The 17100-nt window shown below is 43.5% G+C and overlaps 1 protein-coding gene across 10 annotated transcripts in view; it reads left to right on the forward strand.

Moving 5' to 3' along the window:
- Window positions 1-17100, forward strand: part of DLC1 (DLC1 Rho GTPase activating protein) — a 338048-nt gene that overhangs the window by 293178 nt on the left and 27770 nt on the right. For 9 of the 10 annotated variants that reach the window (XM_053255903.1, XM_053255905.1, XM_053255906.1 and 6 more), the window contains 2 exons: window positions 5976-6047; window positions 9981-10062. In XM_053255903.1, coding sequence (XP_053111878.1) covers window positions 5976-6047; window positions 9981-10062 — 154 coding nt within the window. Of the gene's footprint in view, window positions 1-4713; window positions 5885-5975; window positions 6048-9980; window positions 10063-17100 lie in introns of those variants that run through there. The other variant, XM_053255912.1, reaches the window with a different exon arrangement.

Consider the following 17100-nt stretch of genomic DNA (forward strand, 5'->3'; position numbering starts at 1 on the left):
ACTCACAAGTATTCAGTTGAATTGCTTAGAAACTGAGAACATACTAAGGAATGCAACCTTTCTTCTGGGACTTTCTGGAAGTAAATAGTAGGTATGAAAAAGGAAACTAGAGTTTTTATTGAAGCTATCTTTAGTTGGATTTTCAAAAGCTGGTTTAGTGCTGAAATGAAGGCAACTGTCTCTTCTGTATAGCAGAATACCATTTTGATAGCCTCTTGTGACTTAGACTGATAAAACAGAAGTGAAAATAGGAATTCTTGAATGTCTCTCACATTTGTCTCATTTGATAATGCACTGACTGTTTGAATTGACACCTATTGACTCAAGGTTGAAACAGATTAGGATCCCTTTATTCTAATGAAGAATCTATGCCTCTGCAACTCTGTGCAAGCAGTGAAGGTATGTTCAGAGTCCTGATTAACTGAGTGGATTGAAATGTCTCAGAAGCCCAGACTAATTTTGTATCTTGGAAACAATTTTTAAAATGCTTATTAACTCTGCTACTCAAAATCTAAAGCGAAGTGTTCATCCAGATCTTTACAGCTCAATCTTGTGCATGTTTGTTGAGAAGTACACTGAATACAAATAAACTGTTAAGTGGGGCTTACTCTTGGGTAAGTGTGCATAGGATTGCAATCTTAGTCGGTTTAAGTTTAAAAAAAGAAAAAGAGGGGCAGAGCACTATAAACCTCACAGTACATAAGGGAGAATGTTATAGTAAATTGTTACTAGCAGCTGGATTTTTACATTTAACTAGGGACCATTAATGATTTCCCATTCTGTCATAAATAAAGTTTCAACCAATAAAGGTCCTAACTAATTGCATTATTAGCTTTCGGAGGCAATTGCATCTAACCTGGTTGCTGTGGTATTTCCCAATTCATCATTATCTCCCCCACCCCCAAATGAGTTTTTATTATAATCAGGGCTCTTTTCAAAATGTCCCAATTATGTTGGTGGAATATTCCCATGGAGGGCTAAGACTATCATAACTGAAAGTCCATGTGGGGTTGTTTCCAGCAGAATTCTTTTAATTGTATTCAGGTTGAATATCCCTTATCCAAACTGCTTGGGACCAGAAGTGTTCCAGATTTTGGACTTCTCCGGATTTTTGAATAATTGTATACTGTAATGAGATATCTTGGGCATGGGATCCAAGTCTAAACTTGAAAGGTTACTGTACAGTACATCATTACTACTGATTTCAACAACGTTAACCTTGCATAGTTCGTATTTTTAAAATTTAGATTGCATAGCTGTCATTCCCCAAAGCACCTGTTCAAAAAAAAAAAAGCCACTTCAATTTGTCTTTCAGATACCAATGTTTGATATTATGCCCTCTTCAGCACTCCACACAACTGGCCACACAACTTAATTTTTTTAGGTTTTATTTAAAGTATAAAAACAAATAAGCATATAAGCATTGAATTTATGATAAGTACAGGTAGCTGTAAATGTAATGAAAACTAATTTCGAGAAAATTTTCAATGCAATAATATTGCTGGTCATGTTAGATTCAAACATGGTATTCTAGGTGGAGATGAAATTCAGATTTCATGTGAAAATAATGTTTTGTACTTACTTTAAAAAAAAAAAAAAGCTTGATCTCTGCTTGCCTCCCTCATCCCCATCTGCTCCTTTCCCTTCCTGTCCTCGATTTACACTTCGGTGGCAGCAGCTACTGCTCCAGATGCTGGGCTTGTTCTCCTCCGCTTGCCTTCGTCTCTAGCGCCCGAGTGAGTGAGCTGAGGCATTTTGGCTTCTTTGTTTTGTTATGAGGTGCTCAGCCACAACAAGTCGGTGCTGCAGGCGCACACCATTGTGGTTCCCGGATTTTTGAACATTCCAGATTTCAGATGTCCAGATTAGGGATACTCAACCTGTACTAGGTTCACAATGGCATCTGCTCATGGATTTTTTCCTAATTAAAGCTGTGAATCTTTAATTCTGGAGTAAAGTTGTTACATATTCCAAAGGATTCTTCCAATAGCATGCCTATGGTGCAAACTCCAAGATGTCTTTAATCTGAGATCTTCTTTCCTGGGGAAAAATATTGGTTCTTATATTGAGTTCTGTGCCTGAGATTGTGCCTCAGACTTGTCAACTCTATTATGTGAACTTGACCCATAGCAGATCTCACCATGGTTACCCATACCTTAGTTACGTCAGGGCTGGGTTACTGCAATGCACTCTACATGGGGCTGCCCTTGAAGAATAATTGGAAACTTGAGTTGGTGCAGAATGCAGCTGCCAGGGTTCTGTCTGGAACTGCTTGTTCAGAGCATATGTAGTGACCAGCCAGCCCTTCCCTAAAGAGTTGACCGGAAGGGAACTCTGTCCTGATTGACAGACTGGTGAACTACAGAGCTCAGTCAATCAGCACACCAGGTGGGTGGGATGTAGAGAGCCATTGGGAAGAAGGAGAGGCTCTTTGTTAGAAGAAGCAGGCTTGGGGTGAGAGGAAGACATGCCTTGAAGGCTGGCTGCAGGAAAATGTCGCTGCAAGTCCTGGAAAGCCAGAAGGGCAGGAAGCTTGATTCTCAACCAAGGTTTTGGTGAGTTCAAGACAAAGGAAGCCAGGGCTTTGGCAAGTTTAGTCTAGGGAAAGTTTGTTTAGTCAGATTTTGCATAAGACATTCTGTTTCTTTTGTGTGTGCTTTGTATATACCTGATACTGCTGATCTATTATTGTTTACCTGTAATGTAACTAAGCTAAGAAACACTAGCCTTTGCCCATTCAGCCAGGGTGTTGCAAAAGACTGTAAGTTTTAATTGTGCTTTTGTATTTTCCTACATACCTGTTCCTTGCAACTTGGTAACCATGATTTTTAAAGCGTTCCACCCCAACGTCATCTGGGGTGCTTTTTGAAGTATTCTTGCAGCCTGTTGAGTATTTTTACCTGTAACTAAAAGCTGGGAAAGCATTAGACAGAAGCAGTCCGTGGCATTTGAATAAAACTGTGTTTTCTGTTTTCTTTTTTTTCCTTTTACAAGTCTCATCTGAGCAGGAGAAAGTGGGGGCTGAAAGGGGGCTTTTTCTCTGGTGCAAAACACACCTCAGGAGCTCAGCAGCTATTAGTTTCCCCACCACGTGTAGGCTTGCATGTGGAGGATTTGTGTATACTTTTCCAGTAGCAAAATAAGGAGAGTTTTCCATGGGATTTCCACTCAAGCTGGGGGCGGGGGGAAGTCAAACTTTGTTGATAAGTGGGTGGTGGCGGCAGCTTTTAGAACCTACCAGAAATAAAGTAGAGTTTTAGGAGTAGCATTTGCCAGAAAGCTCTGCAGGGATGAGTCAGCATTTCTTTCTCTCATGTGAACTTGCTCTGAGACAAAGGCTGTAATCCGCTACAGCATATTAGACCTATTCTGAAAGAACTGTGCATTGGTTGCCAGTTTGTTTCCAGATCCAGTTCAACGACTTTACTAGCACCTTAACGGTTTGTGCCCTGGATACCTGAGAGACCGCCTGCTTCCAAGGGTTTCTGCCCACCCATTGAGATCGTCAGAGGGGCCTTTGCTCTGTGTGCTGATGTTGAGAGAGGCTAAACTGTCATGCACACAGGACAGGGTCTTTTCTGTTGTTGCCCCCAGACTCTGGAATGCTCTCCCAGTTAATGTTTGCTCTCTGACATCTATGGCTGCTTAAAAAAAAAAAAAAACAGCCGAAGACCTTTTTATTTACTCAGGCCTTTAACTCTTAGAGGCTGCCAGGTTTCTCAGCTTTCTTGCCTCTGTTTATCTTTTTAATTGTTTATTGGTGTGTTTATGGTTTTTAGTGTTGATTTTAAAGTTTTAAATTTAACTTTTATGGAGTTGTGTATTAACTTTTGTAAACCGCCTTGAGATACATTATGAAAGGTGGTATAGATACTGAATGATAAAATAAATAGCAATCAGATTTGTCTGTTGCTGTCAGGTTTAAATTAGACACAATAGTGCAGAACTGTGTGTTGAATAGATTCAGCCACTAAACTTGCTATAAACTTGCTGGGGTGGGTTTAAAGTGCAGCATGGGTGAGCAGGAAGGAGAACCTGAATCCTATCCATGCTGTTCTTCCCCGAAACTGCTTTTTATAGCTGTTTTTCTCTCAGCAGGAGTTACTTCCAGACTTGGAGCCCTACCAGGAGAAAAACAGCTTTAGCTTTGCAGCAGGGAACAGCTTTAGATAGAGGAGCACAGGGAGGGGGTGGTCCAGCTGTCCCTCCTGCCCATCCATACTGCACTTTAAATTGCCCCTCGCAAACATTAAACATAAATCTTTTTGGTCCCTGACTAGATTTGTGCCATGCCATCACATATAGTTGTGCCCTCATATTGGCTCCTGAGCAGCTCATATTGTGCCCTCTATATTGGCTCCTGAGAATGGGATGAGGGTAAGGTGAAAAGGGATGAAGGCAATGGTGATGTATGACAAGAGCAGGTCTCCTACTTGCTAAAGCCAGCAAGCAAACCTCAGTTGAGAAGCCATAATAGGGAATCTGGGAGTATCACCTGACCTGCTTTGACTTATTGGTGAAAAGAGACTTCCTTGGTTGGTCTCCATGCAGTTGCTTTGTTTAGCCAGAGTTGGATGCCGGTGCATGGGTTGAGTCTCCACCTGACATCTCCCAGGGCAGCAGGTTTCTGTTGTGGCTCGGCATGATAGGAGTTGTAGTCCAACAACATATGGGGACCTAAGGTTGGAAAGGCTCCATCAGGGCACAGGTGAAGATGCACTGTAGGTTTGAATTGTATAGTCTAGAGCTTCTGTAGATCAGTACGGTAGCTGTATCAAACAGGTGTCAAGGTTGTCTGGGTGGCATTCCCTGTAGTTAGAAGGAAGCAAAAGATCATCCCCCCACCCCCGCCCACCACTGTCTTGTTGGAACTGAATTTAAATTCCCATTAAGTTCTGGCTTGAGACCTTGTGAGAGCTGTGGTACCATCAAGGCTCCAGAGAGGTCAACTGGAGCTTTTTATTTCCTTTACTTAATCCAGGCTCTTACCTGTCAACCTCAGTCTGGATTCTGGAACTAGAATCCAAATTAATTAGACATGTTGGCATACTTGATAAGAAAACAGAGCATGTAACTCAAGGATCTGCACGTATTCTCTTCCTCCCATGCTTGTGAATGACTGTAGCCTGCCAAATAGTGTAGTCTGAAAGAGTAAAGTGTAAAAAAAAGAAAGAAAAAAAAAAGTGTAGCTGGAGCAAATAAGCTGTATGTAAACTGAGTAACTCATAAAGGCTTTGGAGACCTCCAGTGCTCCTCCACTTTTAACCTGGGTAGTAAATGTGTGCTTGAGTGAATGTAACACAATGTGTCAGTTGTTCTTGGGATTTAGGTCTGTTGGTATTATTTACGTGATTGTAAAGGGGGTGCTTATTAACTGTACTAGGTATTTCAGTGTGCAGAATAGTTGTACCAAAGCTACATGATCTACTGAATAATACTCAATTTTACTTGAAACTTTTGAGTGATATTAAGTGTAGCCTGTAGTTTTTAATAAAGGCATCTTTACTGTTTTATTAGTGTTCATTTTTGCAAAGAAGCAATGAGCCAACAATTCAGACCCAAGCTGAGCTCTCCCATTGTACCCTAGGCAGTGTCAAAAACATCTTCTGGGCTTTGTTTTCCAAGAGCGGCAATGAAAGCCCTGTTTGTGCAGATCCATGGCTCTAGATTGCAGTTATTCAGTGCCATGTTGAGCATGTTGCGAGAATGAATGTTGCTTGAGCCACATCTACAGTAGTGGAATGAGAGTAGTTTTGTGAAACTATAAAAACATAAGATGAAATCAGAGCTTGAAATAGCATCGTTTGAGACATGTTCTATTCACCAAGGACTTTGCTGAATATACACTCATTTCCCAAGCATGGTTAAAAAAGAGAGAAAGAAAGTGAGAGATAAATGGTACCAAAAAAATAGTGAGAAATCAATAGTACTGAAAAAAATCACTAACTAGGTGATGTCTTTTCTTTATCTTCCAGAGATCGAGGCCAAGGAAGCATGTGATTGGCTGCAGGCAGCAGGATTCCCACAGTATGCTCAGCTTTATGAGGGTAAGCAGACTTTCTGTATCCGTGCCGGATGATGTGTTGGATTTTTTTAAAGAAGGCATTTAGTCCCATCATGTTTGGTTTAAATAGCTTTAATTAAGATCTCTGTGAATAAGAGGCAGGGGCAGAAAGCTAGAATTTGTTTCATTGATGCACATGTGCATTTTTATGGTATATGTGTTAGACATGAGATCTGACAGGTTTGGTTTTTTTACCCAGAGCTTCAGTAGTGTTGACAAGGCAGGAACTGGCTTTTGGAGATATGGTGGAGTCTTCCTGTGTCATCTGGATCCTTTTGACTTATGGCATGTGTTGATTGTCATATATTTGGATTCTGGGATTATAGTTTTTAGGTTACAATACTGCGTCTCTCTCACACCTACTCAGATGTACATATATCAAGTGTTCTTTCCTTTGGATTCCATGCCACTTTGCTAGCAAATGCCCTTGCCAGTGGTTACCAACCACGGAGTGAGTGCAAATCAGAATGCCCTTTAGTCTAGAGCACCAAACCTGAAGCTCTATTGGACTAGAGTTCCCATCATCCTCACATCTATTCCAGCTGGGAATGATGGGAGTTGTAATCCAACAACATCTGAAGAGCCTTGGGTTGGCTACCCCAGCCTTAGATTCTTAAAATTCACGCACCATCTTGAATTGTGATAGTGATCTTGTAACCCTGATAAGCATACTGTGTAATGGAAATTGGTTTAGAGTGAGACTTGTAATTAGAGTGTTCAGTATGGAAATATACTTCTTCTTTTCAGATTGGTAACACTTAGGACGGTGGAGTCTGTATAAGAACTTGTTTGTTAAAACATAAGTATATAAAGGCTGTTGTGTTTGAGTTGTAAACATCTGTGAAGCAGCTCAGAAGCTTTCTCATCACTGGAGAGAACACCCCAGCAGCAGCACCTCTCCACATCTGTTAGGTATAACTGCAGAGAGATGGTTCATCATTTACAGTGTTGGCAATTACAGCAGTGCTAAGCAGGCATCCTTGACAAATGATTGAGATAGGCTTTAATTTGCAGCTGCATTGGCAACGGGAGACAATAATAGCACTTGCAGAGACAACACTTGGCAATTTTTCTGTTTATCTGTTTAGGAACTGAGTTTCCTTCTATTATGCTCTTTACATTTGAGGTTGACATAGTGCCAAGAAAAATGCTTTAAAAAAAAAAGAAACCTGAGTGCAGGCTAGCTCTCACTATTGTCCAACTTGTTGGTTCAAAATACCGTATTTGGACAAATGATTCTTTGAACACTTTTGTTTCTACGCTTTACCAATGTGCAGAATTTCTAGGAAACTTTTCATGGATGCAAATATGCACACACACATAAGGCTTCTGGTTATTATTTTTCATACTTTAATTTCTGCTATGTACTTCTAGGATTTCTGTATTAAGTCTTAGAACTGGCGACCCAGCCAAACAGAGCCCATCCATGAATTGTAGTTTTGCGGATGCTTGACAATCCTGTGTTCTTGCAGTCTCAGGCAGGCAACACAAATGGGAAGCTTACTGAACCTCTGGTAGCCTGCCATACATGATTCACATTCGGCTTTGTGAATCATGAATTGCAAGCCTGACTTCAGTAGAAGGAGTTGACACTTTCTATTTGAATGCCCTTGAATGCTGGGTGCCTATTCCCCATGCTGGGCTCTGTGTTCCACATGTATCACATTCCCAGTCTGTACTTGCTCGCCTTTCAATCTACATTCCCTCAGCAAATTAAACTGTTGAGCCCAGATACATGTATGGGTTTCTAGAGTCTGTACAATTAGGTCTCTTTAACTTCACTTGTTTCATGTGAATGGTGTCTCTGCTTTCAGGAAACACTGGTTTGCTTTTTAAACTTCCCTGTAAACACTTTACCCCCATTGGACCCATATGTATATTGTGTCATGCATCTGATAACATAGGCCCTTGTCACAAATTTCTTAATTTTTAAGGACCAAACTAGATGTTGAGAAATCATAGATCTTCCAGCCAAGATGTTATCTTTTTCCTTGGTTAAAAGCAGTAGCAGGAGGGTTTGATCTGAAATTGGGCCACACAAAAGCCCTATTCACACATTATGTTTGACACTTGTACAGTAGTACAATTCTTATCTGTATCCTGCATTTGAGGAGTCTGGGACCCATATTCACTTTTAAAGTGAATGCATGTACAGCCATTCACACAACATAATGTCTGAATAGGGCTTAGGCAAGAGGTTGTCAATACTTTCCCTCCTGCCAAACTTCTGTGATCTAAAACACACACATGCACAACCCCATCTGATATGGCCATTAGCTGCAGAGCAGGAAGAAATGGTGCCATGGGCGTCTCTCCTTCCCCCCCCCCCTCCTCCGTAGCAAAGAGCAGCTTTGAGTGGGTGACTTAAAGTGAGGAAGTGGTGTTGGAGAAGGGTTCATTTCCACACACCTGGCCCTGATCCAAATCTCTTCTGGCAGCTGCTTTTAACTAAAGCAAAAGACATCTGGAGGCATGAGCCCAGATCCCCCACATCACATCTCATCTCGTTTAGCCCCAAAGATGCCACAAAACTCTTCCTCCCCCTTGCTTCAAGAGACTAACATGGCTGCACTCCTGAAACAAAATAGCTCTATTTATTGCACTCTTCTAAATAAACTTTGATTATAGTGGTGGTTGTTAATTACGTGCTGAAGTGTGTTGAAATGTGTATTTAAATGTATAGTAAATTTGTATAAGAATGTTTACTTGCAGCATTGTTATTGTCAGTGAAAGAAAACACTTCAAATAAAGTGTTCCATTGAGGCAATGCCCTCAATGGAAAAGTCAACCTTCTCTTTAAGAGTCCCCGTGGGGGAGGGCTGTCTCTTTTCCATGTGGCGAAAGGGTTCATAAACTTAGAAAACGGGCATTTATATGAGAGAGCCACTTTCCCCTTATTAAGCAAACTCTTGGCTTTCAGGGATAACAACCAGTACCTTCTTATTAGGATCCACCAGAATTCTGAAAGTAGTAGAGATGCTTTCCCCTCTTGCCATGTTATTTTTAGGGCCTGTAGCTTTGGGACTTCTGGCTGAGCAAGGAATGCAGGATCAAGACCCATGTGCCATGCAGGGTAAAGAATATGTGTCCATTTGCAGTTGCAGAGCAGCTGTAAATTTCCAGACCTTGGCCAGTGTTGTTGCTTCCTCTGTGCTCTCCCCAAATGTTTATCCAAGACAGGCCTGCATGACCAGTGAAGCCAATGCAGCCCATCAGCCATGTATGGTGGCCTGCCAGGTGCTTGACAACCCCCTCTGTTTTTTTGCAATTCCAGGCATGCAATACAAATGAGGGATTTTACTGAGCTCTCTGCGGGCAGCCATACAGCTGGTGGGCTGTATTTGTCTTGGTGGGCCATGACTGTACAAGCCTGCTCTCATCCATTTATTTCGGGAATCAACACGGGGCTTCCAGCAGCCTGATTCTTCTCCTGTTCAGTTCATAACTCCTAACAGTGCATCAGTAGCAGTCTATTAAAATATCTGTTTGGCTATTCACAAAGCTGTATTTGATTTCTTTGCCTCCGTTGCTTTCCAGTAACATTGGAACTGCTAACCCATTGCCTAAATGCGCAACATAGGCAAACTCCTGGAAAGTTTCGTCAAAATGCAAATGTTTGTTTTAAAGTTCAAGTTAGTTTTTCAGAGCTTATGCAACTGTAGACTTGACTTGCTACATTCTGCCTTTTTTTAGCCCAGTGACCCATGTGAACTTAGTCGGCTGCCAGTCTTGTGTGCTAAAGGTTCTGTATGAGAAATAAGCTTCTGTCAGACCTCCAAAAAGTATGAAGGCGAATGTGTCTTGTAAGAGCCAGTGTCTTCTATCTGATGGCTTGGAGTCAGCTGCTTCCTTTTGAAATAAGTTCTCTCTGAATATGGCTGTCTTTCTGATTGCGTATCTGTTTGAACTTTTACAGATCTTATATTTCCTATTGATATCGCTTCAGTCAAGAGGGAGCATGACTTTTTGGACAGAGATGCCATTGAAGCCTTGTGCAGGTATGTGGAAAAATATTATTTTAGGAAAAGGCATACTTTAAATGGGATACATGAGGCAGCTTCCGCTGGTATTTTTATTACCCAGTCACTCATGCCAAATATTCTTCACAATCCAAAGAATTTGTCACTATATATTCATTGTAACTGAATAGTACTTTAAAAAAAAATGGAAATAGTCTCATCAGACTTGGCGCCATGAAGGGACTTGGCGCCATCTGTGCTTCCTCCAGAGCCCAGTTTGAGGAGAGAGACTGCAGTAATATCTAGGAACATAGGAAGCTGCCATATATTGAGTCAGACCATTGGTCTATCTAGCTCAGTGTTGTCTTCACAGACTGGTAGCAGCTTCTCCAAGGTTGCAGGCAGGAATCTCTCTCAGCCCTATCTTGAAGAAGCCAGGGAGGAAACATGAAACCTTCTGCTCTTCCCAGAGCAGCTCCACTCCCTGAGGGGAATATCTTACAGTTCTCACACTTCTAGTCTCCCATCTAACTGCAACCAGGGTGAACCCTGCTTAGCTAAGTGGACAGGTCATGCTTGCTATCACAAGACCAGCTCTCCTCTGCCCAGCAGCCCCTTTGGGTGTGGAAGGGGATGTGTATGGCACTGCTCCTGGCCCCATTCTATTCTGAAGCCATTGTGGGGCTTGTATTGTGCCCAGAAGATGAGCATGGTAAGATGTGTTCATTGCATCAGCACAAACCACCCCACAGTAGCATCAGGACCCAAACAAGGAAGGATCAAGGTGTGGATTCGCTGAAGCTAATTCTTCCCTCCCCTGGCCCATGATCCTTTAAACAGTGAAGGATCAGTTCCCTTCAGTTTAAATAATTATTTGGGAAGCAACCCAGCTGGGCATGCCTTCTGACAGAACAGCACCTTCGAGGCTGCTTGCCTGCCTTTTAGGTTCTGGACTGAAGGGAAGCAAATGGCAAGTGAATTTCTTCCCTTCAGTCTAAATCCCGGGATTGGCTGACTGAGAGCAGGTGCACACGGACTGCAGAGGCATCATGAGGACAGTGCACGTGCCTAGCCACAGCTAGTCTTGGTGGCTGCTCATGAGGATCTTTTTCAAGAAACACAAGACTTTCCTGCATGCAGGGACATATCCCCAGTATTCAGGAACCATCTCCTGCCTTTGGCCTGCTTTTGACATCCAGCACACCCACACATTTCTACTTTACTAATGCAGGAGTGAGGAATGCAAAGTAATCTTTCATTGCCAGGCAAATACTGTGATCCAGCGAACCCTGTTCACTTCATCTTAAGTATCATTTTCATCTACAGTTCAGAAATTGTATTCACATGAGAGTAGAGTCTTGGAATGTGTCTCGATGACAGAAAGCAAGAATGTTTCCCTCAGTAAGGCAAGACCACTCACTTTTAACATGATCCATAGACAGCTTTTGCATGGTCTTCAGTTGTGAAGTACAAAATCTTTTAGGGGCAAAAGATCTGAAATGAGAATCCTTTTGATCAAGGAAACCTCTCCAAGGCATGCTTTTATCTGGTGAAAATAACATTGTTCTATTTTGGTTTCCTACTACAAAGTAACCTAGATTTGCTGCAGTTTATAAAATGCAATTTGCTTGTTAGTCAAAGGGGATTGCTATTTGGGAAACGGATCCCACTGATGCATTTTTGCTGTGATTCTTTAGCCTTTGTGGTTCATCTAGTGGTAGTTTGCAAGAGAAGAATATCTTGGGCTAAACTGAAAGTCTCTTGGCCCTGAATGTTCTGCCTGGATGAACTTATGCCACATATCTTGTCTGTCAGAGTATGCAAACATCCAGCCTCAAATCTGGGGAAGACGTAACAACAAAGCCCATGATTTGCATGCAGGAAGGTCTCTGGTTCTATTCCTGCTATCTCCAGGTAAGGTTGGGAAAGACCCCTGCAGGGAAATCCCGCAGAGCCAATGCCAGTCAATTCTGAGCTAGGTGGACCAATAGTCTGACAGTATAGAAGAGCTTTGAAACCATCCTATGATGGACTTACCAATTCAGATAGACTCTCGTATCCTGTAGAAATTTGTTGTTCTATCTTCAGCGTAAGGTTTCTGTTGATCTACCTTCTTTTTCTGACCTGTCCAAACCCTTTTTCAGATACAAGATTGTAGGCATACAGTGCCTGTTTACACTACAGAAAAGATTAGAAACAGTCTGTACAAAGCATTATTATGGAAAAACAGCAGGATTTAAATCCTAATCAGCCAGACATGTTTCAGGAGCCTTGCTTTGTAAAGTATTGATTGTATTTGTATCTTGAAACGTTCCCCAGATAGTGAGTGACTGGAAACCTATCTTCAAAGGTGTACGCTGGCTGCTGGAGATGTTCTCACTCAGTGCCAGGAGTCCTTTCTGTAACAGATTACAGCTAATTTCCATTCAATCTCTCCCCGTCCCCACCAAGTGGCAACATTAGTACAGCATAAACTGAGCATGAAGACAGACATAAATTAGCAGACTCACCATGGATTCTTCTTTGCTTCATTGTTCAGAAGATGGACAAGCTTAGCAGGTCCATAAATGTTGGCTGGCCTTCGTTGCCAAGCCAAAATATTTAGTCATTGGGGCCCTACCCTAGAGATGAAGAGTCTTTATGTGACCTGATAAGATGCAAGTCAGTGATGATTCCCCCATATTCCTTTCTCCAATTCCAAGATCAGACAGGCTTTCCAGACCACACATGAGCCTGAGCTGCTGCCTCTTCAGCCCTTATTCCTAAAAGTTCTCAGCTCTAAGCAGTGCTCAGTGGGTACTATTGTCTTCCTCCGGTGCTTTCCTTCCTCTTCTAGCCTGAGCTGATTGACTCAGGGTATTGTGTGTGGACCTTTTGCAGTGGTCCTGAGAACTTCAAGAACTGGGAGATGCTAGAGAGGAAGGATGGCAATGTAGGGATCTTCCATGCAAGGTTACACTTTGGCGGGCCACGTAGATAATCCCCCACCCCCCTCCTGAGCTTGGGAGGGGATGCTGCTGGTGCTGGTGCTGCTGCTGCTGCTGCTGCTGCTGCCTCCTTCCTTCTCTTCCATCCACCCATCTCTGTGGCTGCCACTGTGGCCACCTTTTCTCCTTGCCCCTTAGCAAGAAGCTGGTCACCTCTCAACTCTAGATAGTGCTCCACACAGAAGCTGCTGCTCTCCATCGCACTGAGCAGTCTTCTCCTCCTTTCCAGCTGGGGAAAGTTTGTAACTGCAGCCTGGTGCCTTTGGTTGCTTCTTCCATTCCACTGGGTGCCTTGTGAGAAGTGAGTGGGTTGCCTGCTTGCCCATCCCATGCAGCCAACTGAAGAGAGAAAGGGGAAAGCAGAGACTGATGCTCTCACTTTGTCCCAGGCTCCAGAGAAAATGACAGTGCATCTCAGCTTCCTCTTACAACAGGGACTAGGCTGCAGTGTACTCTAACTATGGCCCCGCTGGAGGAGGAGGTGGCAGTAGTGGGAGGAGCAACACTAACAGCTTAATCAGAATTTGATTTATTGCTGAGTGTATCTCTCTTTTTACAATCGCAAAACTACCGTATTTACCCAAATAGGTGACTCTGCATGAAAGACGATGCCTTAAAAGTTAGACGTTAAATACAGGCAAATATATCTGCATTTACCCAAAAGAAAGAAAACTCTGAATCTAAGACAACCTCCCCATATTAAACAGAAAGAACTGGGGGCGGAGGGATGGATTTAGGTAAATATGGTAGGAAGGATTTGGGCTGACAGCACAGCTGAAGATTGCACTGCAGTTCTTTTCTGTTACAGTATGTCTTTCTTCACCGAAAAATAACAGCTGACCTCCAGACTAACCTTCCGAGGACACACCTGGTTTTTCCTGTTGCACAAAATGGAAAGGATGCTATATGATAATTTTCCCCCTTCCAAAACTATCTCCCTAGGGGTCCCTCAGCTCTCAGGGAGATGGTTTCAGGAGGCACAAGCAACCGTTGAGGGAGGGGAGATCACCAGAAATCACCCCTTCCTCCTTGCACAATGGAAAAACCTGGTGCATGCCCAGAAGATTAGCCTGGATCTCAACCAATGACAGACAGTCCATGAAGACCCCCACTTAGTTAAAGAATAACTATCAGCCTCTTAATTATGATTGTAATGCAAATCCACAGTGGCATTTATTCATGGACACAGCCCTGAATCTGTGGCTTGTCAACCTTAGGTAGATATCTGTAGTTCAGGCTCGCTGTCGGCCTTTAAGAGAGCCCTAGAAACTTATTTGTTTGGCCTGGTCTTCCAAGGCTTGTAAAGTGGTGTTGTTTTTAAATTTTTTGTTTTGTTTTGTTTTGTTTTCAGCACTGTGTTTTGAATTGTGTGTTTTTATGTCTTTTTAAAGTTGTTGTACACCGCCCAGAGCCTCTGGATGGGGTGGTTTATCAGTGCAATAAATAAATAAATAAAAATAATAAATATGCGAATAAGGCTTTGGGGGCCTGTGTCCAGACAGTTGTGGTGTTGTGCAACAACAGCATACCTGTTCAGTGATATCCAATTATCTTGAGTAGCATGTCTGTTTTACAGGGGAAATGCATTTCTCCTGCAATTGGAACAGCAATAATTTATTAGCAAAGTGACTTTCCCTCCAGTTAGTACATGTGCTGCCATTTTGCCAGCACACTCACCACACGCACTCATGTCTTTTAAAAACAAACAAAAACCTTGGCAGGAAAAAAGAAAGCCTTCCCCACCAGAGATGTTTTTGTTTAATTCTATATTTTACTGTAGTTCTTTAGTTACTTTGCCTTTCTGCAAAATGTGTTCCTATGAGGAGGAGTTGTTGTTGTTGTTTGAAGTACCCCTGTGTAAATAGTGTTCATTGTCTCCACACTTATCTGTTAAGCTGCCCAAGGGTCTTGTTTTCAAGAAGAGGCTACAGATAATCTTTTGACATCAAAGACGCTCTTATCAGGCTGACTGAAAATATGTTTTCTTTGACAGGCGAAGTGGCTTGGATAGTTAAACTCAACAAATGCAACAGGTTGAAACAAGATAAAACTTGATATAGGGATTCATGCTGTAAAATTCACAAAGGGTTCTGTAGGGGGCGGGGAAAACACTTGAGATTTCCTAAACCGGGAAACCTATTTTTATTTTAAATGGAAAAATAAGCCAGCCATCTTAATTGTAAACTCACTGGAGCTAGTCACCCGCACAACCAAAACTGGGCTAAGGAAGCCCAGCCCGGTTTGGGTTGCTCGCTCGTGTGTACTGCCAGGAGCCATGTGGCTCCCAGCAGCCATGTGGCAGCAAACCTGCGTCGGGAGCCCGCTGCTTAGCCTGGGTTTTGGGCACGAGGGCACCCCAAAAGTGGGCTAAAGGATTGTGTGCTGGTGCCACATGGCTTCACGCGGCACCTACACACAAGTAGCCTCTCAGCCTGTGCCGGGAGACTCCCCATAATGCACCATGCACTGATCGTGAGAAAGGGCTCACTGTAAATTTTAGTCCAATACTTGAATAAAATATTTGATGTATTTTCTTAAATAATGTTGTTTCCTCTTGTATAGTTGGAAACGTATAATTCATTGAGTAGGTGTTAGGCATGTCAAAAACAAGAGAGTCATTGTGAGTCTACCATATGCCATTGGTTCATCTAGCTCAGAATTGTCTGTACTAATTGGCACAGGGCTCTCTGGGGTTTCAGACCATTGCCTTTCCCGCACTTACTTGGTGATGCCAGGGACTGAACCTTCAAACTTCTGCATAGGAAGCTTGTTCTCTATGATCAAGCTGTGACCCCTCCCACAAAAATCTAGATACTGTTCAGAAGTTTTCTTATGCATGTAGCCATGAATGCAATTGTGCCTGCTGGCCATACACCTTATATTCAGGTTGAGAGAAGCTATGTGTATTTGTAGCCTTTCAAGCATCATTATACTTAATTCTCTTAGCCAGCCACCAGCCATGCATGGGGATGTGACAAGGCTATGCGTGCTGGCGAGGGAGGCACCTGATTGGCTGGATGCCGCTTTGCTGATGTTCGCTGGACTGAAAACTAATGGCAGCTAGGAGAGGCAGACAAGGCGGCAGCAGTGAGTCCAGCCGCATTGCAGAGGCGGTGGGCCCGGTCATGTTGGGGAGGCAGAGGTGGCAGGCCCGGCCGCAGTGGGGAGGCGGAGGTGGCTGGCAATGGCTGCTGTGAGAAGGAGGCGGAGGTGGCGGTAGGCCCAGGCAAGGGGGTGGCTGGCAGCCGCAGTGAGGCGGCAGGAGACGGCGGCAGAAACCGTGGGCGGGGAGTGGGAGGGAAGCGGCCTGGGGGAATGCGGGGGGAGAAGCAGGCGGGCGGGCATTGGGACTGGAGACTGGGGCAGAAGCTGGGTGGGAGGGCTTGGGGGGAAGGGAGTGGGGCTGAATGTGCAATGCCTTTTGGGGGCTGGGGTAGAAGGGAAACAGGTGGCAGGGCTTCCCTGTTCACCACCCGGGAGGAGGAACGGCGGCGGCAGGGCCCTTTTTGGCTCCCTGCTTGGAGATGCTCTGTGCAGGTGGTGGTGGGGAGGGAGGAGAGGAATGGAAGCGGGGGAGGGCAAGAGAGACCAGGGCAGGAGGGAGGGTGAGGGGGGAACAGCCGGCCCCAAAGAGTGCACAGATGCTCTGTGCAGGGTTGACTAGTCTTATTTTAGTTTAAGAATGCATATGATACCCTTCAAACATATTTTTAATGTGTGGTTAGCTTATAAGTTAAAACGATAAAATACATTTTTTTAAAAATGCAAAGAAAGGAGGAAGCAGCATAACAAGAAGTTGAAATATTGAGAAGCATGGAAAAATAAATAGGTCTTTGACTGGTACCAAAAGGACGTCAAAGAAGATGCCAGATGAGTCTCCCTGTGAAGAACATCCATAGATGGGACTCCACAATTGAAAAGGTCCTCTTCACAGTTGCCAACCACCTCACCTCAAATGGTGGGGCCACACTGATCAGGTCCTCCAGTGCTGATCTAAGAGCGTGGACTTGTTGATCTTGATGTCCCCTCAGATATCCTGGTTCCAAGCACACTAAAAGGCTGTGCACATGTGCAGCCTAGCTCAAGCAAG

The sequence above is a fragment of the Hemicordylus capensis genome, chromosome 5, assembly GCF_027244095.1.
Source record: "Hemicordylus capensis ecotype Gifberg chromosome 5, rHemCap1.1.pri, whole genome shotgun sequence".
NCBI classification, from domain to species: domain Eukaryota; kingdom Metazoa; phylum Chordata; class Lepidosauria; order Squamata; family Cordylidae; genus Hemicordylus; species Hemicordylus capensis.